Here is a 23,778-nt window from a genome sequence, read left to right on the forward strand (position 1 = left end):
CGCCAGTGCTGAGGCTTATGTAGGTAAACAAAGCTGCTGAGAAGCTCGAACTGGGTGGAGCTCACAGCAGCTCAAGGAAACCTGCCTGTCTCTGTAGACTCCACCTCTGGGGACAGGGCACAGTAAACAGTAACAAAAGCAGCAGAAACCTCTGCAGACGCAAACAACTCTGTCTGACAGCTTTGAAGAGAGCAGTGGATCTCCCAACACGGAGGTTGAGATCTGAGAAGGGACAGACTGCCTTCTCAAGTGGGTCCCTGACCCCTGAGTAGCCTAACTGGGAGACATCCCCCACTAGGGGCAGTCTGACACCCCACACCTCACAGGGTGGAGTACACCCCTGAGAGGAAGCTTCCAAAGCAAGAATCAGACAGGTACACTCGCTGTTCAGAAATATTCTATCTTCTGCAGCCTCTGCTGCTGATACCCAGGCAAACAGGGTCTGGAGTGGACCTCAAGCAATCTCCAACAGACCTACAGCTGAGGGTCCTGACTGTTAGAAGGAAAACTATCAAACAGGAAGGACACCTACACCAAAACCCCATCAGTACATCACCATCATCAAAGACCAGAGGCAGATAAAACCACAAAGATGGGGAAAAAGCAGGGCAGAAAAGCTGGAAATTCAAAAAATAAGAGCGCATCTCCCCCTTCAAAGGAGCGCAGCTCATCGCCAGCAACGGATCAAAGCTGGACGGAGAATGACTTTGACGAGATGAGAGAAGAAGGCTTCAGTCCATCAAATTTCTCAGAGCTAAAGGAGGAATTACGTACCCAGCGCAAAGAAACTAAAAATCTTGAAAAAAAAGTGGAAGAATTGATGGCTAGAGTAACTAATGCAGAGAAGGTCATAAACGAAATGAAAGAGATGAAAACCATGATACGAGAAATACGTGACAAACGCACAAGCTTCAGTAACCGACTCGATCAACTGGAAGAAAGAGTATCAGCGATTCAGGATCAAATGAATGAAATAAAGCGAGAAGAGAAACCAAAAGAAAAAAGAAGAAAAAGAAATGAACAAAGCCTGCAAGAAGTATGGGATTATGTAAAAAGACCAAATCTACGTCTGATTGGGGTGCCTGAAAGTGAGGGGGAAAATGGAACCAAGTTGGAAAACACTCTTCAGGATATCATCCAGGAGAACTTCCCCAACCTAGTAGGGCAGGCCAACATTCAAATCCAGGAAATACAGAGAACGCCACAAAGATACTCCTCGAGAAGAGCAACTCCCAAGACACATAATTGCCAGATTCAAAGATCAAAAGAGACAAAGAAGGCCATTACATAATGGTAAAGGGATCAATTCAACAGGAAGAGCTAACTATCCTAAATATATATGCACCCAATACAGGAGCACCCAGATTCATAAAGCAAGTCCTTAGAGACTTACAAAGAGACTTAGACTCCCATACAATAATAATGGGAGACTTCAACACTCCACTGTCAACATTAGACAGATCAACGAGACAGAAAGTTAACAAGGATATCCAGGAATTGAACTCATCTCTGCAGCAAGCAGACCTAATAGACATCTATAGAACTCTCCACCCCAAATCAACAGAATATACATTCTTCTCAGCACCACATCATACTTACTCCAAAATTGACCACGTAATTGGAAGTAAAGCACTCCTCAGCAAATGTACAAGAACAGAAATTATAACAAACTGTCCCTCAGACCACAGTGCAATCAAACTAGAACTCAGGACTAAGAAACTCAATCAAAACTGCTCAACTACATGGAAACTGAACAACCTGCTCCTGAATGACTACTGGGTACATAACGAAATGAAGGCAGAAATAAAGATGTTCTTTGAAACCAATGAGAACAAAGATACAACATACCAGAATCTCTGGGACACATTTAAAGCAGTGTGTAGAGGGAAATTTATAGCACTAAATGCCCACAAGAGAAAGCAGGAAAGATCTAAAATTGACACTCTAACATCACAATTAAAATAACTAGAGAAGCAAGAGCAAACACATTCGAAAGCTAGCAGAAGGCAAGAAATAACTAATATCAGAGCAGAACTGAAGGAGATAGAGATGCAAAAAACCCTCCAAAAAATCAATGAATCCAGGAGTTGGTTTTCTGAAAGGATCAACAAAATTGACAGACCACTAGCAAGACTAATAAAGAAGAAAAGAGAGAAGAATCAAATCGACGCAATTAAAAATGATAAAGGGGATATCACCACCGACCCCACAGAAATACAAACTACCATCAGAGAATACTATAAACACCTCTACGCAAATAAACTGGAAAATCCAGAAGAAATGGATAATTTCCTGGACACTTACACTCTTCCAAGACTAAACCAGGAAGAAGTTGAATCCCTGAATAGACCAATAGCAGGCTCTGAAATTGAGGCAATAATTAATAGCCTACCAACCAAAAAAAGTCCAGGACCAGATGGATTCACAGCTGAATTCTACCAGAGGTACAAGGAGGAGTTGGTACCATTCCTTCTGAAACTATTCCAATCAATAGAAAAAGAGGGAATCCTCCCTAACTCATTTTATGAGGCCAACATCATCCTGATACCAAAGCCTGGCAGAGACACAACAAAAAAAGAGAATTTTAGACCAATATCCCTGATGAACATCGATGCAAAAATCCTCAATAAAATACTGGCAAACCGGATTCAACAACACATCAAAAAGCTTATCCACCATGATCAAGTGGGCTTCATCCCTGGGATGCAAGGCTGGTTCAACATTCGCAAATCAATAAACATAATCCAGCATATAAACAGAACCAAAGACAAGAACCACATGATTATCTCAATAGATGCAGAAAAGGCTTTTGACAAAATTCAACAGCCCTTCATGCTAAAAACGCTCAATAAATTCGGTATTGATGGAACGTACCTCAAAATAATAAGAGCTATTTATGACAAACCCACAGCCAATATCATACTGAATGGGCAAAAACTGGAAAAATTCCCTTTGAAAACTGGCACAAGACAGGGATGCCCTCTCTCACCACTCCTATTCAACATAGTGTTGGAAGTTCTGGCTAGGGCAATCAGGCAAGAGAAAGAAATCAAGGGTATTCAGTTAGGAAAAGAAGAAGTCAAATTGTCCCTCTTTGCAGATGACATGATTGTATATTTAGAAAACCCCATCGTCTCAGCCCAAAATCTCCTTAAGCTGATAAGCAACTTCAGCAAAGTCTCAGGATACAAAATGAATGTGCAAAAATCACAAGCATTCTTATACACCAGTAACAGACAAACAGAGAGCCAAATCATGAATGAACTTCCATTCACAATTGCTTCAAAGAGAATAAAATACCTAGGAATCCAACTTACAAGGGATGTAAAGGACCTCTTCAAGGAGAACTACAAACCACTGCTCAGTGAAATCAAAGAGGACACAAACAAATGGAAGAACATACCATGCTCATGGATAGGAAGAATCAATATCGTGAAAATGGCCATACTGCCCAAGGTCATTTATAGATTCAATGCCATCCCCATCAAGCTACCAATGAGTTTCTTCACAGAATTGGAAAAAACTGCTTTAAAGTTCATATGGAACCAAAAAAGAGCCCGCATCTCCAAGACAATCCTAAGTCAAAAGAACAAAGCTGGAGGCATCACGCTACCTGACTTCAAACTATATTACAAGGCTACAGTAACCAAAACAGCATGGTACTGGTACCAAAACAGAGATATAGACCAATGGAACAGAACAGAGTCTTCAGAAATAATACCACACATCTACAGCCATCTGATCTTTGACAAACCTGAGAGAAACAAGAAATGGGGAAAGGATTCCCTATTTAATAAATGGTGCTGGGAAAATTGGCTAGCCATAAGTAGAAAGCTGAAACTGGATCCTTTCCTTACTCCTTATACGAAAATTAATTCAAGATGGATTAGAGACTTAAATGTTAGACCTAATACCATAAAAATCCTAGAGGAAAACCTAGGTAGTACCATTCAGGACATAGGCATGGGCAAAGACTTCATGACTAAAACACCAAAAGCAACGGCAGCAAAAGCCAAAATTGACAAATGGGATCTCATTAAACTAAAGAGCTTCTGCACAGCAAAAGAAACTACCATCAGAGTGAACAGGCAACCTACAGAATGGGAGAAAAGTTTTGCAATCTACTCATCTGACAATGTGCTAATATCCAGAACCTACAAAGAACTCAAACAAATTTACAAGAAAAAAACAAACAACCCCATCAAAACGTGGGCACAGGATATGAACAGACATTTCTCAAAAGAAGATATTCATACAGCCAACAGACACATGAAAAAATGCTCATCATCACTGGCCATCAGAGAAATGCAAATCAAAACCACAATGAGATACCATCTCACACCAGTTAGAATGGCGATCATTAAAAAGTCAGGAACAACAGCTGCTGGAGAGGATGTGGAGAAATAGGAACACTTTTACACTGTTGGTGGGATTGTAAACTAGTTCAACCATTATGGAAAACAGTATGGCGATTCCTCAAGGATCTAGAACTAGATGTACCATATGACCCAGCCATCCCATTACTGGGTATATACCCAAAGGATTATAAATTATGCTGCTATAAAGACACATGCACACATATGTTTATTGCGGCACTATTCACAATAGCAAAGACTTGGAATCAACCCAAATGTCCATCAGTGACAGATTGGATTAAGAAAATGTGGCACATATACACCATGGAATACTATGCAGCCATAAAAAAGGATGAGTTTGTGTCCTTTGTAGGGACATGGATGCAGCTGGAAACCATCATTCTTAGCAAACTATCACAAGAACAGAAAACCAAACACTGCATGTTCTCACTCAGAGGTGGGAACTGAACAATGAGATCACTTGGACTCAGGAAGGGGAACATCACACACCGGGGCCTATCATGGGGAGGGGGGAGGGGAAGGGATTGCATTGGGAGTTATACCTGATGTAAATGACGAGTTGATGGGTGCTGACGAGTTGATGGGTGCAGCACACCAACATGGCACAAGTATACATATGTAACAAACCTGCACGTTATGCACATGTACCCTAGAACTTAAAGTATAATAAAAAAAAAAAAAAAGAAAGAAAAACCAGACAGGGACCGTTCCACAACTTTTTAAGAAACAATTTTGTATGTGTAGTATTATGCGATTACTTTCAACCGTCACTTCTTAACTCATTGATCTAAAAATCTATTAAAAATAAGTTTAAAACGTGACAAGAAAACATGAGCTCTTATAGTAACAATCACTAAAACAATTCAACATATTTTTCTAAAAAAAGTAAAATTTAAAAAGCCACGTGCTACTCAAAACTTTTGACAAATGATCTCGCATTCTCTAAAAAAATTACTGGAAGATAATTTATTTCTGAAGACTCTATCCACAGTGCAGGAAGGGAAAAGGGTTCTGTCAGGAACATACTTTATGAAATAGAATAGCCATAAAAAACAATGCCTCTGATTAAATTTAGTTGTACACTGACTTCCTGCAGCTGCTTAAAATGGTCTCACTCTGAAAATTTATTTTGAGTTCATGCATGATCTGAGAAACACAGCACCTTTGCATACACATTCCTCCCTCCTCCAATATTCCAAAATGATTCATAGCTGTACATGGATAACTTTGAGACCTCTGATTTATAGCATTTGATAACGAACAGACTAAAATATATTACTAAACTAATCTAATCAATAATTTAAGATAAATATGCCTTCACAGTTTGTTGTGTAAGGTTCTTTAATACCAAGACTTCTGCTGTAAATTCTCTTTACAATGCACTAATCATTTTTACCTTTCATCATTTTGATTCAAAGACCTAATCATGTTGACCTGCTTACAGAGCTTGGTAATTTGATTGCATAAATACTTTTTAATGGAAATTTGCTGACGCAAATGACTAATCATTGCTAAGGCTAGGCTTATAAGAATTGAACCAAAGATCTTTGGTTCATATCTGTTTCCTTTCTGCATATGTTAAAGCATACAGAAATTACATGTTTTGACTATTCCATGAGAGGCTTGAAAAGTAGTAAAAAAAAAAAAAAATCACAATCAGTGAGAAAACTAGTCATAGAGAGACTGAAATCAACTGTCACATATATTGGAGGTTATCAAGACCACAACTTATGCTCAGATACTTGACACCAACTTATTTCACACTGATTTCATGTTTATTGTCTTATTCCTTTAAAAACAGTATTGAACAAGCTTTTATATACTTTTTACTAAGATATAGTAAATATAGACCTTACATATAAGTCTTTACTACTATTTTATATAATGCCTATCTAAGATTGAATTGAAAACATTGAGAATTTTGCTTGGTTATGACTAAAAGAACATATATTCCAAAGAAGTACATAAAAATTGACAACAAATTCCAACAAAAAGACAAGTTTTAGAAATTAGGTTCATCAACTGTGTAAAATAAAGAAAACTGTGGTGTATCCATATACTAGAACACTACTCAACAGTAAAAAGGAACAAACTACATAAAATAACATAATAAATACATAAAATACGTGGATGAATTAAAATACATAAAATAACACCAATGAATCTCAAAAGCATTTGATAAGTGAAAAATGACAGAAAAGACAACAAATTGTGTGTTTTCATTTGTATGACATTCTAGAAGTCTACAAGAGACACAGTGTGGGAGGAGGAGAATGACTGCAAAGCAAGAGGTAGGAACTTTTTGGGATGATGGACGTGTTTTAATCTTGACTGTGGTGGTGGGTACGCAAGTATAGAATGCTTCAAAAATAATTGAACTGTATGTTTAAAGTGGATGTATGAAATTATAGCTGAACAAAGCGGATTTAAAACAAAAGAAATCAGATGCCAAATACTACATTCCTATATGCCAACCACTATCTGAAAAATGCGTATAACCTGTCTGAAAAGTAAAACAATGACTACATTCAGAATAGTTAAGTATGACAAAAATATTTACAGCTATGGCCGAAAACTACATCAAGTACACACTGAACTATCCAATAATTTATCACTATAGCTTTTAAGAGCCATGCTCCATCCTCTTGATTTATCCAGATCTTCTGTAATTAGCCAGAGTAACGTTACCTCATCAAGATTTCTCCAAATACTCCAAAAGAAAGTCATCTCTTCCTGAAATGTCATAGATGAAGAAACTACAGCCCAAGAAGTTAAATTACTTGCTAAAAGTAATGAAGTGGCAGAATCCGATTTTGAACTGTAATCGAACTCTCTGACTATATAATGTCCACTCTGGAGGCTGCTGCTACCTGCAATGAAATAGAATGAAAGTGTTCAAAGTTACTCACAGACAGCCAGACTTAGACTGTCATTGATTCCTTCAAGAGTAATCAGATACTTGCTACCAGATGCCTGGGTTAATTGTATTGATAAAGGCTTTAGAAGCTAATTCTTAAGAGCTATCCTCCCACATTATTCAGTTATTTTAATTATATTTTGAACTTCGTTTAGCTGGGCCACAAATAGTCATAGAGTTAGAGTTACAACAGTCATCCTCTTCACACTTGATTAATCTAAAAAGTAGACTGATCTGATGAGTAAGTTGCATGATTATATAAAGCTCAAAGACTGAAACTGTAACTGTGAGAAAATTAATGAAGTGAGAGGAAAAAGAGATCAGGAACATATTTTGCTTTTCTGTTTGAATATGTCCTCATCATCCTGCCATTGTTAATGAGTGTTTAATTACGTGGTCATTTCCATGAATGCAAAGGATTTTTGTTAGGTGCTCATATTTAAACAGAAAGGAAACTCCTAAACATCTGAACTAACCTAGAACAATGTTTATATAAAGATACTCTCCTGTAGAATTTTCCATTCAGGATTCTATAATTCATTAATTACTCTGAGAAAACTAACCTAAAAACCACCTTCCCCACATTTCAGATATCCTACACACAATACTAAAGATATAGCAACTTCTTAGACTGTTATGCTGATGAGTCTGAGAATCTCTAAGTACCACAAAATCACAAATAAATAAAAAACCCTCACATTTAGCACTGATATTCATGGTACACATATTGCTCTCAAAATGCCAATGAATTCAAAGGCAAGGACCTTAGCTCCAGGATAAAAGATTCATTTAGACAGGAATTAGAATGCAACGTAACATAAGATACTCTGGAAATAAGTGAGATATATACTATACATGACTTCAGACAAAAATGCACAATCTTTTTAGACATGAGCCATTTCTGGCTTATAATACTAATAAGATATATAATTATTGAAAGTTTCTTTAACAACAAGATACTTCCAATAGCTGGTATTATATCTTAGAAATCCTTGACTTAACAAAAGCTTAGTCTTACATCTCTGCTGACACATCAAGGAAAAATCACTGATTCAAATATATTCTCAAATGCTCATTAGTGTACCAGATATGAAGCTTATAAAGATGATTAATTATGATTGCTGCCTTCCAGGAGTTTACCACCTAGTGAAGAAGATAAGATACATCTAAGCATAGCTAAATCACAAGATAAAATGAGAAAGTAAATAATTACGAAGTATTATGCAAAGTTAAAGGGTAATAGATCACTAGAAATTTACAACCTAGTAAAGAATGGAAGTCTTTACAGCTTTAAATCAAGGCAAAATGTGAATGCAACATTGTGATTTAAGAGTATTATTACAGTGTAGGAAATGCCAAGTCACTTCAGGCTGGAAGGGAAGAGCAGCCCTCCTGGAGTACATGGTGTGTTATTGGAACACTGATGCATGGATAGGATTGCTACAGAACGCGCCAGCACACGCTGCTAAAACCATCTACGAATGAGGACAGCACAGGATCTACCATTAGGATGATTTGGAATGGCCACACAATTGTAATGGGTGGTGCTAATGTATATGAGATCAGCCATGAGAAAGGGCCAGAGCAAAGGCAGAGAGGAGAAAGGGAATGGCAAATTTAGGACAGTGAGCAGTTCTGCTTCACCAGAATATAAGGGAAGAAATTGGGCATGCCCAAAAAGATAACCCTGCATCTCAAGGTGGTTAATTTAGATTTTATCCAGGAGACAAAGGAGAATCTCCCCGCCTCTCCCCAGTCACTACAAATGCACACACGTATGCACACCTCCCATGCTCTGTGGTCCTAATCTTTCACAGCCCATTAGGATCCTCAGAATATTTTCTAATTCCTCCATTCTGGTCTAACTCTCCTTGCTCTATGCCTTCCTTTGTTACAGAATCTATCACATTGTACTAGAATTTTCTGTGTATGTCATATAATCCATCATACTGAATGGCACCAGGGAGCTTATGTTTACGAGCTTGCATCCACTTAACAAGTAACTACAGAAAAATTAATCATATGTCCTACTGTCCCACAGGTCAGAATCAATAGATATTAATAGATACACTGCAATTCATGGTAAGAAAAAATATTTAGGGCTTCTTTATCAAAACAAAACCTGATAAATGAAGAGAGGCTGCTTTCATAGTTGAAACAGAGACAGACATTTGTGAAAGATGGAATGGCCTTGAGGACATTATGCCAATAAAATAAGCCAGACAGAAAGACAAATGCTGCAAGATTATCTCATCTGAGGTATCTAAAATAGTCAAAATCATAGAATCAAACTGTAGAATGGGGTTGCCAGGGGTGGAGGAAAGTGAGAAATGAGGAGTTACTAATCAGTGGGCATAAAGTTTCAGTTAAGCAAGATGAGTAAGTTCTGGAGATCTAATGGATAACACTGTATCTGTAGTCAACAATATGTATTATACACAAAAACTTGCTAAGAGATAGATCTCATGTTAAGTTTTGTTACCAAAGTTTTAAAACAATTTTAATAAAGATTGTGTGCAAGCATTTCACACATCTAGTATAGAACTGGACCTAAGCTCATGGCTGTTTTTCTAATTAATTAAAGTGATAAATAAGAATTGTTTTACAAGGTATTTATAAATCAAGTCATGAACTAGCAATGGTCAATAAATACGTGAAAAGATGCCCAACATCCTTAGTTATCAGAGAAATGTAAATTAAAATCACAAATTCCATTCACAAACACTAAATGGCTAAAATCAACAAGATAAAAAAGAACAAATACTTGTGAGGATATGGAACAATACAGACATTATTCATGGAAACATAAAGTGGTACAACCACTTTGGAAAAGGGAAATGTCAATTTCTATAAAGTTAAATATATATTTACCCTGTCACCCAGAAACTTCATTCTTTGTACCCACTTCCCCAAATTAAAACATGTTCATGGAAACCCTTGTATAAGAAGTGGCATTTACACATAATAGCCAAAAACTGGAAACAACCAAATGTACATTTGGTGAATAAACAAATGTAATTGTGGTATATTCATACAATAAAATACCACTGAGCAATAAAAAACAACTACCAATACATGAATGAATTGCAAAAACATGTGAGCAAAAGAAAAAAGACACAAAAGAACACATACTATATGATTTCTTTTGCTCGAAATTCAGTAATAGATTTTTTTAAAAGTCTATAGTAATGGAAATCAGAAAGCAGTTGACTAGAGGTAAAAAACTGTCTGGATATCAATCATGAGGGAATTTTCTGGGGCTAGAGAAATGTTCTCTATCTTGTTTTGGATGGTAGATAAGAGGCTATAAATAAATGTCTGACAAAACCCATGTAATTAAACATCTATGATACGCATTTCATTATACATTAACTATGCCTAAAAATTATATAATTTATATATGTGATTCATATAATACACATGATTTATATATATGTGTGTGTGTGTGTATATATAACCTTTATATACATATAGAAAGGTAATTTTTTAAAAAGAACATAGGATCTAACTTAAAGAAGTTTCTATTGGCCAAAGACGAGACAATCTGAACACTGAAAACAGTGATATCTGCACATCTGTAATAAAATGAAACCTATCTAATATGTATAAGCCAAGAGTTTTGGGGCACTAATTCAGTATTCTGAAAGCAGGTAACAGAAGAACATTAATCACCTCTATTTCATAAACTATGTTTCCATTGAGTAATCTTGGACTTTCTGGGCTGCAGGATAAGTGGGCACTATGTTTCCACTTGCTGATTACAGTCAAATTCAATACCCTTTTCTGAGTCTTCTTTTTACTACACACATCTCCCCATGAGTCCCAACCGCCTCACCTGCCACACTTCAACTTTCCCTTTCCCTCTGGGTCCATGAAAGAGTAAAGGAGTCAGCAGGCCCAGGCAGGGGGGCCCTGGCTCCAGGAGGGACAGATGTGGACCTGAATGCCCAGGGGCATCCAGAAGCAGAGTGACACGGGGCCTGGGGCCTCACGCCCTGCCCCTCCTCAGCCTGAGCAGAGGGGAGAAGGTCCCACCACTGATTTTTCCCTGAGCTTTACTCCTCTGTAAACTTTGTTCCTCTGCTGCTGTCTATATGTCTTCCTTCCTTCTGTTCCAAATGTAGAAATATTTTGTCTTCAACTGAAGATGGATTCTTTAAAAATTCATGTTTTATCACATAATTATGAGGCATTACATTGTACATATGGATGTTAAGTAAATAAGTAAGAATAAGACAAGTAGTGGTCCACAAAGTACATACTGACTTTTTAAAACTCATGCATATTTTTTCCTTTTTAATTTTAATGCCTTTCTATTAGAAATACAATTAAGAGGAATTATGTTTAGTTACCTGAATCCAATTAGTTTGACTGGTTAGGGTTTGTATTTAGAGGTTGATTCAAGGACTTAATTCCCACATGAGACAGTTAGTTTCACTCATCTTCCTATTAGAGATTCTATCCTCACCCAGGCCAGCAATGTCCCTGGGCATCAGAGTAGGAATCATTGCAAACACACAATTACAACTAGAAAATCAATGAAAAGTACAATGTTTTATTGAACATCTTCATATATGAACAAACAGTTGTTAAATTATATAAATCTTCTTGGAAGATTTCTAGAAGATTACTTATCAATGTGTTGAGAAATATCACACGTGGTTATATTGAAATTTGGGCAAAAAATAATGGTATTCGCCCCCTAAATCTGGTAATCTGTTTTGCTTTCAAATATGAATAAAAGCATTTTGTTTGAAATCATCTGCTTTGTAGCAACATGGATGCTGCTGGAAGCCATTATCGTTAGTGAATTAATGCAGTAACAGAAATCCAAATACTGCATGTTCTCACTTATAAGTGGGAGCTAAACATTGAGTACTCATGGACATAATGATGGCAACAACAGACACTGGTAACTACGAGAATGGGGAGGCAGGGGGTTAGGGGCTGAAAAAGTAACTACTGGATATTATGCTCACTACCTGGGTAACAGGATCATTCACATTCCAAACCTCAGCATCACACGATATACACGTGTAACGAAACTTCACATGTAACGTGAATCTAAAATAAGAGTTGAAATCATTTTTAAAGTGCTCTGTTATCTTTCTTATTAGTGTCCACCCCAATTCAGTAAAAATAATCAATATGAGAATCTATATTTCTTCACAAGCATTATTGATAGATCTTATGATCAAAGATTACTTGGGAGGCACGGTGCTGAGATCCTTTCATTTGTGGTTATAATTATGTTCACAAGCTACACCTACCTGTAGAGAATACCTGGCACCAGATTGTTTGCCAGCAAGCAGGCTACAGTCCAATACATAAGCTTGGCCTCATGGGCATTACGCTCTTATCTGAAGCAACCGGCCTAGACACTTTTGATTACAACACATACTTGAGTACTTTTTCACACATTGTCCATGTCAGGTCTTGGAGGATACTGTCAGAGGAATTTGTAAAGTTACAAAATAAAGGAGCAAAAAACGTTAAGAATTTAAACTGTCTTTTAGGCTGTCACTCTTGCTATATTTTTTGATAATGCATCTAGCCCCCAGACATTAGCATTAGCATGTCCAGTCTCGAAGGAAACATGCCTTCCTCCTATAAGAAACTGGCTGCTTTCAAAAAGCAGCTCCAGTCTCAGAAATTTTGATCCCATAAAGAAAAATATATTATTTCAAAATACATACATTTAATTTGTACCTAGAGTATGTTACATCATAATGTTTTTATTTTTTGCAACAAGGAGGTAATTTCTTAAACTATAAACATTTCAACATACTTAACAGCACATATGACAGAGATGAAACTATGTTTCATAGTTAGTCTACTTATATCTTCACTATAAATTCTTGTATTTGCCAAGGTGTTTGAACTACAAACATGTTCACAATGAGCTAGGTTTAAAATCTGCTTCCATCAAACATATTATCTTATTGAAAAATACCTCACCACACAAAGTAAGAAAAATCAGACAGCAAGGATAGTAAATCTTAAGGAAACTATTCATCTCCTAAAATATAAGTGTACGCATAACTGTGAAATAATTAAGTTAAATTATACTGGGCTTTACTCAACACTAATATAAAATCTCATATTTTCCATGAGGGAATATATACCTACTTTATATAAAATCAGTTTTTATTCATTTACACTGTTTGAATAACATCTCAAATTGCCATTTGAAGGTATATTTTAGCTGACTTTCACAGTTCTCACAAGTATCAAGATTTGATAATGCTACTTAATGTGGCTTTGAAGTAGCAGAATAAAGGTTCTGAAAATAAGAATAGATGCACCTCATTCTACTAAAAGATACCATTCAAAGCAAGAAATAATACAACATGGTTATGCAGCTCAGGTTACTCTTCCCTCACTGGGGAGATTTTCCATAAAAAAGTCTGAAGGAAAAGTAACAATGTCCACTTACAAGAAGAAAATAAAACAACAGAGAGCAGAAATTAGTGGTACGATGCACACTGGCTAAAAGAAAGCATACCTTTCTCTCTCTCCTTCGGTGATATCATATAAGCGGTTGGCACCTCCATCAGCACAGGCTCTTAAAAGAGCTTCAAATAGAAAGAACAAAATCATTTCAATACAGGAGGCACAGAGCAATATCTTTCAAATGATGATCACTAAAAAGCAGGCACTCAGACGCACACAGTCACGCTAACCTCCGTGAATCATCTCACATTCATCTGTTGATGCTGCTGGTACTAAAAACGATTCTATATTGCATGTGAGAAATGACAAGTTTATTTCCTTTCTGCATCTTTTATTTATTTCTTTTTCTCTGAGACGGAGTCTGGCGCTGTTGCCCAGGCTGGAGTGCAGTGGTGTGATCTCAGTTCACTGCAACCTCCACTTCCCGGGTTCCAGTGATTCTCCAGCCTCGGCCTCCCGAGTAGCTGGGATTACAGGCATGCGCCACCACGTCTAGCATATTTTTGTATTCTGAGTAGAGACAGGGTTTCACCATATTGGCCAGGCTGGTCTCAAACTCCTGACCTCAGGTGATCCACCCACCTTGGCCTCCCAAAGTGCTGGGATTACAGGCGTAAGCCACCATGCCCAGCCTTTCCATCTGTTTTGATTACATAAAGGAGAAGACTGTAGACGGTGCTAGCATGTCTTCAATGTTTCTTCCATGACAGGCAACAGAAAATGGTTTGTTGTTTTTGTTGTTTGAGACAGGGTCTTGCGCTGTCACCCAGGCTGGAGTGCAATGGCTCGATCACAGCTCACTGCAGCCTCAACCTCCTGGGCTCAGCTGATCCTTCCACGTCAGTCTCCCAGGTAGCTGGGGCTACAGACACACACCACCGGATCCTGCTAATTTTTATATTTTTTGTAGAGACAGGGTTTGCTCAGGCTGGTTTCAAACTCCTGGGCTCAAGCGATCCACCCACCTTGAACTCCCAAAGTGCTGGGATTACAGGCGTGAGCCACTGCACCCAGCAGAATATGGTTTTCATTGTGTTCTCTCCTTTTAATAATTTTTACATATATTTTTGATTTATATCATGTAGTATGGGTTTCAATTTTTATTTTGATTAAAACATTTCCTCTTAAAAATAAATGACAAGCATGTTTATTTTAAAATATAAGTAAATAATAATCTAGATAATAGGAGCATAAGGTAAAAATTGTGAAGGTGGTACAAAATTAACTGAAACTTGGAAATGCTAAGGTAATCAAATAAATCCTGCTGTCTCTCCACCTTGGGCCTTGGCCTCCTCCTTTCCCATGATTTCTCCCTGCTACTGCTCTCAGATTTGACACTGCTAATCAACTACTCCCTGAAGTTTTTGCAGTCCATGGAAGGCGATTTTTTGTTGCTGGTGCTACCTTTCTGATTTCTATTTTTCATAGAAATATTTAGTATCTTAGCATCAGCTCAGAATGAACATTGTTAGGCATCAAAATAGCAGGTTCTTTGCAAGAGTCCTAAGATAATGTGACAGGGTCTCCACTTTAAGCATCTTCTAACCAGTACAAATAAGCCAGAAGTCGATTAATTAACGTCCACTCTCAGAACTGACCAACATAGTGAGAAACTACTTTTCTTTGAAATTAAAATTAATGGCACAGGTAAGTGGAATTGAGGGAAAGAAAACAAGCAGCCACTTTCCCTTATGTATTCCTCAGGTATTTGAAATATAAAATAGTTCAGATGAGTACAGCCTCTAGAAAAAGATCAGTGATACGTGATTTGTTTTAGAAACTGTAACATAATAGATGCTAGAAAATGACCACTTAAACAAATAAAAATCCACAATTTCCACTGTGGGAATTTCCTCTGAATTTAATCCACCCACGAGCGCAAGACGTCTTATGAAAATATTTGAAATAGGATGGAATTGGTCCCAAATCTCAGCAGGGGACCTAACCACCTCCTGACATTTCACACCTGTATACCCCACCCAGCTTTAAGGCACATTTAATGAGCGTCTCTTGGTGGTAAAGACATTCCTCTTCTGTTTGGCTGCAAATGTAATGATTTCAGCTTCACTCTGGAATAACAGATTAGCTGAGTATAATACTGTAAATTGGTAGTAAATTTGATGGTATTAGTACATTGGCTTCTGATTGCCATCGGTACACTGATACTTTCAGAAAGCCGCTGTCAGTCCAATATTTTTGTGTATCTAACCTGTTTTCTCTTTCTGGCAAGTTTGAAGACTTTCTCTTTATCTTTGGTTTTTCAAATTTCACCATGATGTAGCTTATTTGAAATTAACTGTGCTTCCAAGGTTGGGCATGGAGGCCTCAGGAATGTAATCCCAGCACTTTGAGAGACTAAGGCGGGAGGAATGCTTGAGCTGAGATATTCAAGACCAGCCTGGGCAACATGGCAAAACCCTGTCTCTACAATAAATTTTTAAAAATTAGCTGAGCATGGTGGCACTCACCTGTCATCAGAGCTACTTAGGAGGCTGAGGTGGAGGATCGCTTGTGCCTGGGGAGGTCAAGGCTGCAATAAGCCAAGCTGGCACCACTGCACTCCAGCCTGGGCGACAGAGTCAGACCCTGTCTGAAAAACAACAAAATGTGCTTCCTAAATCTGAGGACCCATGACTTTCTTCAGTTCTGCATAATTCTTAGCCACTTTTAATTCCATTATTTCATGTCTTCCATTCTCTCTATGCATCAATTTTCTGACACTCCATTTAAACATATTTTTAGACAGTCTCATTCTGCCCTTCACATTTCTTAAACTGTGTCACTTCTATCACCTTTTCTTTCTGTATATGCATGTAATTTCTTCAAACCTCTCTTTCAATTATGTCTAGTCACCTGTTTAAAACATAAAAGTTTATAGTCTTACTGATTCTTTTTAAAGAAGTTCTATTTGGTTCTTTTTTCAATTCAAGGTCTTTTCTGATAATCTGTTGCTAATGTTTTCTATACCTTCTTTTATCCTTTTCTTTTTTCTTTTTTTTTTTAAATATCCTTTCCCTATGAATGGGATATTTAAAGAATATTTACATGACTATATTGTCAGAAATAAAAGTTCCAATGTGTTTTCCACTTATCCATGATATGTAAGGCTATTTTATATGTTCTGTGTTACATGAGAAATAAAGCAGAGGACAAGTGGAAAAAAACATTCCTTTTCCCTGTAGCTTACTCACCTGTAAATAAGCATATGACTTATGGAATAAGGTTATTAAGTAATTATTTAATAATTATATATAGTGCCCATTATGATACAAGAACACATAAGTATTCAATAAACATGAGTCCTCTTTCTCCATTTTTGTCAGAATGAAAAAAATCTGAAAAGACTGTGTTCCTGGAAAAGAAAAGCCATATCTACTTAGAAAGTAAAAAACAAAAAATAAGAGTTTTCGGAAAGACATCTAAAAGGGATGTTACAAATTACCAGTACACATTTTCTTGTAAGGAGTGGCACCCAAATTCAAATTATGTCACAAATATAACTTGCAGAGGATCACAGAAGACATTGCACATTTCCTAAGTATCAAAACTATCAAAAGCTAAAATATAGAGATCATCTCACGTACAAAATATAGCACAAAACAAGTGATTAGGGAGAAAGAAACAACTCATTAATAGAAACAGATGGTAAACTGTCAGTAATTATCTCTGGAGTATATAAAACAATTCTCTGTAAACAAAACTAACAAGTGTATGGAACATTTTTATGTAATAACTGATTCACTAAAGTAATACTGAAAATCTCAGAAATAGTAGTTTTTAATGGTGAAGGATTATCAAACAGAATGACTTGCCAATTTTTCACATTATATCATTTTGCAAAGATCAGTTGAATTCAACATGTATTCCTATTATGTGCTAGGCTTTGCATAAAATAAAAAGATGAACAACAAACAGATCTAGTTCTCTAGGCTCATATTATAGTGAAAAACATGAAAACAGAAGCAAATACATGCAATGCACTGTAGACTGCGGTGAGGGCTATAAGAAAGTCTCCAAAATGCAATAGGAAGACAAGGAAAGAAGAAATGAATTTCAGTGGATAAATGTATAAATCTGCTAATAATAAATCCAGTTCAGCTAAGATCAGTTACTTTTACAATAGAAAAAATGCTAATGCTATTATTTCTAACATCCATCTTTAAACTGGTATTTCTTGAGATTATAAAAAAGACAAACACCTATATCACAGGAAGTAAATTTGTCCACATCTATTCCTGCTTTAAATGGCAAAGGGAGCTAAAATAAGCATGATGATATGTATAGACTATCTTCTCAGGGCATGTAGGTTGAGAGTAGGGAGGAAAAACAAGTTCCAGTCTGTCCCTAAAACCTTTTTGTTTTCAGTAAAGCATGACCAAAAAAATGTATTCTAACTCTCCTACATTTTATTAACCAAAAGGTTTTCACCAGTTTCAAATATTTTCTATAAACATAAATAAAACTGCATTTGAAAAATAAAATGTTTCCAACATATTGTAAAAAACATTGGCATAAGTTCATGCACAGTGACGTCTGAAAAATGCGTAAACCAATATCACTGTTAGAGAAAGTGACCAACTAAAGGAACCAGAAGTAGGGGACATTCTTTAATTTTTGATAAATTGTAATGAATCTGCCTTAAAAAACTGTTCACTTCATCATCATTTAAGTTGTCCCAGGCTTTAATGAACAGAAGTTACTGCATGAGTTATCTTTTAATGTAAAAATTCCATTGGCTTATACAGCAAAATTTCTGCAGATTTGTCACATACTATAACTTCAATGGCTGAGCAATTACTTACCATGCAACAGGCTGATAAACAGATGAAGACTAAAATATATTAAAAACCTCTACAGCAACTTTATATTTTAGTAGAACCCGTAAGTAGGTGAAAGAAATCTTTAACTTTTTTTTTAATTGGCGTAAGTTAACATTACTGACAAATAATGAAGAGCTTCAGGCACAAGCAGAGGTTAGTTCCCTACTTCAAATAGCTCCCTATTTCTTTGGAATAAAGTTGAGTTGAAATAACTTCACTTTCTGCAAAGTAGATTATCAATTAGTTCCAATTATTAAGGTGGGAGAATAAAACAAAGTAGATTCTGCAGTTTCGGTTAAAGAACACAAGAGACAGAGGATTTCAGTGCTAGTCTAGATCAGCCACTTAGTCCTATGATGTTGAGTTAATCCTAGGCATTCTGATTTTAATGCACAATCAAGATCATTTGGTATATCCTACCAAAATCACACACACACAAATTCAAGGACTAGAGAGAGACAACATAAATAAAACTAGAAGGAAGGTGCATGAGGAAACATCATCTCACATGTTGTTGATGAGGCTACAACGTTGAGGGACAGTTTGGCAGATTTATAAAAACTTTAAAGGTGTGTACCTTTTTACCCAGAAATTCTACGTAGCCTGCATAAATACTTGCCAAGAATTACAAGGAAATATGTATAAGGATATTTGCTGTGACAGTCTGTGTAATCATGAAAAACTAATAGCAAACTTATATGGCCCACAGGTGAATGTTGGTAAAATATATCATGGTCCTATTTTTTTTTTTACCATCAAAAACGTTAGATCTTATATGTATTAGTATATTATCTGTTAGGAGATACAGTGTTATTTTTAAACTTTGAATAATCTTGGTCAAATCTTCCTTGCAATAGCAATTCATGGAAGGTATAGGAACATACTAAATCCAAGAAAACTAAGCATCAGGTAAAGGTCTTTATGTCAAGATTGTAGATCAAGTAATCAGCAATCAGCATTGATAAGATGCACCCGCACTGGAAAATGGGCCCTACTCTGGCACCCTGAAGGAAACCAAGGGATAAAAACTAAAGAGACCCCAAAATCAACGGCTTCCCTGGCAAAGCATATCCCAAATGTGGAGTGACTGGTACATTTGAAAGCAATTACTGTGAAATGACAGACCTCACTAATTTTGTTATCAAGCTTTATTACCTGCCTCATGGCCTTAAACTTGGCATTGAGTAAAGCCTATCATGCCTTATTCGTTTGTTAATCCAAACACAAGAACACTTCTATATTCCATACGCCAAACTCATTAACAAGGATTATTTATGAGGAATGGGGATGGCATAACGAAAAAGACTTTTTAAAAAATTACTTACAATAATCACTTTGCTGTTAAAACTATTTCTCAGTAATATGAATTATATTGTAATTACAATTTTAAAACCAACAGTAATAATTAAAAGGAAAAATAAGAGTTACAGACTTAAGATATAGCAGGAATGATTGCAGATCCAATCTCAGGAGAAGGAATTAGATATGTTGCCAGATTGGTCAGGATTGAGTCACAGGTGTCTACAGTTAAATGAGAGGACAGAAAAGGTCCAGAATCTTATTTAGAAGATGTTTCACTGTGTCCCAGGAGAGCTAAATAATTCCAATTACTTAAATCCTGTTTATTCCTAACCAAGTTATTGCCCCTAGTACTTCAAAGATTCAATTAAGTCTTATGTTCCTGAAATCAATCTAATCTGTCAATATTCATAGTTTGAGCTAGGGATTCTGTCCCAAATCTGAGAAACAAAAGTAAACCACTTAATCTCCAACTTCTGCTAAGCCACCTCTAGCACCCATAAGAGTTAGCCTAGCTGCGGAAAAGAAAATAGATCCCGTCTGAATGCACCTCAGAAACAGTCCACTAGCAACTGCACATCAGTAAGTGATAATTATTTGCTAAATATGTGAGTACGTACACAACTACACAGGTATCAGTTGGAAGTTTATTATCAGGCACTAAGGAGGATAAGTGAGTTTTTGTTTTTGTTTTAATTTGTATTGCATTAAGAACACAAGATCAGATTTAATCTCTTAAATAAGTATATAAAAAACGGTACTGTTAACTATACATACAATATTGTACAAAACATCTCTAGAATTGGCTCATCTGGCATTAACTAAAACTTTACACTCATTGAAAAGCAACTCCCCATTTGCCCTTCCCCCAAGCTCCTGGTAACCAGCATTCTACCCTGATTGCATATGTTTGACTATTTTTGATACTTCATATTAAGTAGAATCACACTGTATTTGTCTTTCTGTGACTGGCTCACTTCACTTAGCATAATGTTATCTGGGTTCATCTATATTGTCATATATTCATTCTTTTTTAAGGCTGAAAAACATTTCATTATATGTATAGTCTACATTTCTTTATTGATTTATCAGTTGACAGACATTTAGGTTGTTTCCACATCTTAACTATTGTGAGTAGTGCCACAATGAACATGGGAGTGCTAATACCTGTTTGGGATCCTGATTTCCATTCTTTTGGATTAAACACCCAGAAGTGGGATTTCAGGACTTTATGGTAATTTTATTCTTAATTTTTTGAGGAATCTCCATACAGTTTTCAACAGTGTAAACCAACTGAGTGCACGTGTTTTTCACTCCTACCAACAGTGTCCAAGTGTTCCAATTTCTCCATATCCTCAACAATACATGCTCTTTTGTTTTTTGATAACAGCCATCCAACAGGTGTGAGTCGATACTTCATCATTGTGGTTTTGATTTGTATTTCCCTGATGATTAGTGAACTGAACATCTTTTCATGTACCTGTTGGCCATCTGTGTGTCTTCTTTAGAGAAATGTCTATTCAAGTCCTTTAACCATTTCGGACAGAGTAGATTTTAGATGTACTTACCAAAAAAAAAAAAAAAATTATGAGATGATGAGCATGTTAAATTGCTTACCTCGAGTAATCATTATGTATATCAAAACATCATGATGCACCTTTCAAAAGAAGACATACATGATGCCAACAATATCTAAAAAGGCTCAACAATCACTAATTATTAGAGAAATGCAAACTGAAACCACAATGAGATACCATCTCACATCAATCAGAATGGCTATTGTTAAAAAGTCAAAAAATAGGGAGGGCAGAGCAAGACGGCCGAATTGGAACAGCTCCAGTCTCCAGCTCCCAGCACGAGCAAAAGACACAGAAGACAGGTGATTACTGCATATTCAACTGAGGTACCAGGTTCATCTCACTAGGAAATGCTGGACAATCGGTGCTGGTCAGCTACTGCAGCCCGACCAGCAAGAGCTGAAGCAGGGCGAGGCATCGCCTCACCTGGGACGCGCAAGGGGGAAGGCAATCCCTTTTCCTAGCCAGCGGAACTGAGACACACAACACCTGGAAAATCGGGTAACTCCCGCCCCAATACTGCACTTTACCAACGGTCTTAGCAAATGGCACACCAAGAGATTATATCCCACACCTGGCAGGGAGGGTCCCATGACCGTGGAGCCTCCCTCATTGCTACCACAGCAGTCTGCTATCTAAGGGCAAGGCAGCAGCGAGGCTGGGGGAGGGGGGCCCGCCATCGCTGAGGCTTATGTAGGTAAGCAAACCCCCGGGAAGCTCGAACTGAGTGGAGCCCACAGCAGCTCAAGGAGGCCTGCCTGTCTCTGTAGACTCCACCTCTGGGGACAGGGCACAGCTAAACAAAAAAAAAAAAAAACAAAACAAAAAAAAAACAAACAAACAAAAAAAAGGAGCAGCAGAAACCTCTGCAGATGCAAACGACCCTTTGAAGACAGCAGTGGATCTCCCAACACAGAGGCTGAGATCTGAGAATGGACAGACTGCCTGTTCAAGTGGGTCCCTGACCCCTGAGTAGCCTAACTGGGAGACATCCCCCACTAGGGGCAGACTGACACCCCACAACTCACACAGTGGGGTACACCACTGAGACGAAGCTTCCAAAGCGAGAATCAGACAGGTACACTCGCTGTTCAGCAATATTCTATCTTCTGCAGCCTCTGCTGCTGATACCCAGACAAACAGGGTCTGGAGTGGACCTCAAGCAATCTCCAACAGACCTACAGCTGAGGGTCCTGAATGTTAGAAGGAAAACTAACAAACAGGAAGGACACCCACACCAAAACCCCATCAGTATGTCACCATCATTAAAGACCAAAGGCAGATAAAACCACAAAGATGGGGAAAAAGCAGGGCAGAAACATAAGAGCGCATCTCCCCCTGCAAAGGAACGCAGCTCATCGCCAGCAACGGATCAAAGCTGGATGGAGAATGACTTTGACGAGTTGAGAGAAGAAGGCTCAGTCCATCAAACTTCTCAGAGCTAAAGGAAGAATTACGTACCCAGCGCAAAGAAACTAAAAATCTTGAAAAAAGAATGGAAGAATGGATAAATAGAATAATCAATGCAGAGAAGGCCATAAATGAACTGACAGAGATAAAACCCATGACACAAGAAATATGTGACAAATGCACAAGCTTCAGTAACTGACTCGATCAACTGGAAGAAAGAGAATCAGCGATTAAGGATCAAATGAATGAAATGAAGCGAGAAGACAAGTCTAAAGAAAACAGAGGAAAAAGAAATGAACAAAGCCTTCAAGAAGTATGGGATTATGTGAAAAGACCAAATCTATGTCTGACTGGGGTGCCTGAAAGTGAGGGGGAAAATGGAACCAACTTGGAAAACACACTTCAGGATATCATCCAGGAGAACTTCCCCAACCTAGTAAGGCAGGCCAACATTCAAATTCAGAAAATACAGAGAATGCCACAAAGATACTCATCGAGAAGAGCAACTCCAAGACACACAATTGTCAGATTCACCAAAGTTGAAATGAAGGAAAAACTGTTAAGGGCAGCCAGAGAGAAAGGTCGGGTAACCCATAAAGGGAAGCCCATCAGACTAACAGCAGATCTCTTGGCAGAAACTCTACAAGCCAGAAGAGAGTGGGGGCCAATATTCAACATTCTTAAAGAAAAGAATTTTCAAGCCAGAATTTTATATCCAGCCAAACTAAGATTCATAAGTGAAGGAGAAATAAAATCCTTTACAGATAAGCAAATGCTTAGGGATTTTGTCACCACCAGGCCTACCCTACAAGAGACCCTGAAGGAAGCACTAAACATGGAAAGGAACAACCGGTACCAGCCACTGCAAAAACATGCCAAAATGTAAAGACCATCAATGCTAGGAAAAAACTGCATCAACTAACAAG

General features: G+C 37.3%; 1 protein-coding gene across 2 annotated transcripts in view; it reads right to left on the bottom strand.

The window, feature by feature from the left end:
* TPK1 (thiamin pyrophosphokinase 1) overlaps positions 1 to 23,778 on the bottom strand; it is a 396,830-nt gene that overhangs the window by 218,436 nt on the left and 154,616 nt on the right. For both annotated transcript variants that reach the window (XM_025380408.1, XM_025380409.1), the window contains exon 4: positions 13,799 to 13,868. In XM_025380408.1, the coding sequence (XP_025236193.1) occupies positions 13,799 to 13,868 (70 nt within the window). The remainder of the gene's footprint in view (positions 1 to 13,798; positions 13,869 to 23,778) is intronic.

Source organism: Theropithecus gelada, chromosome 3 (genome assembly GCF_003255815.1).
Source record: "Theropithecus gelada isolate Dixy chromosome 3, Tgel_1.0, whole genome shotgun sequence".
In the NCBI taxonomy this organism is placed as follows: Eukaryota; Metazoa; Chordata; class Mammalia; order Primates; family Cercopithecidae; genus Theropithecus; species Theropithecus gelada.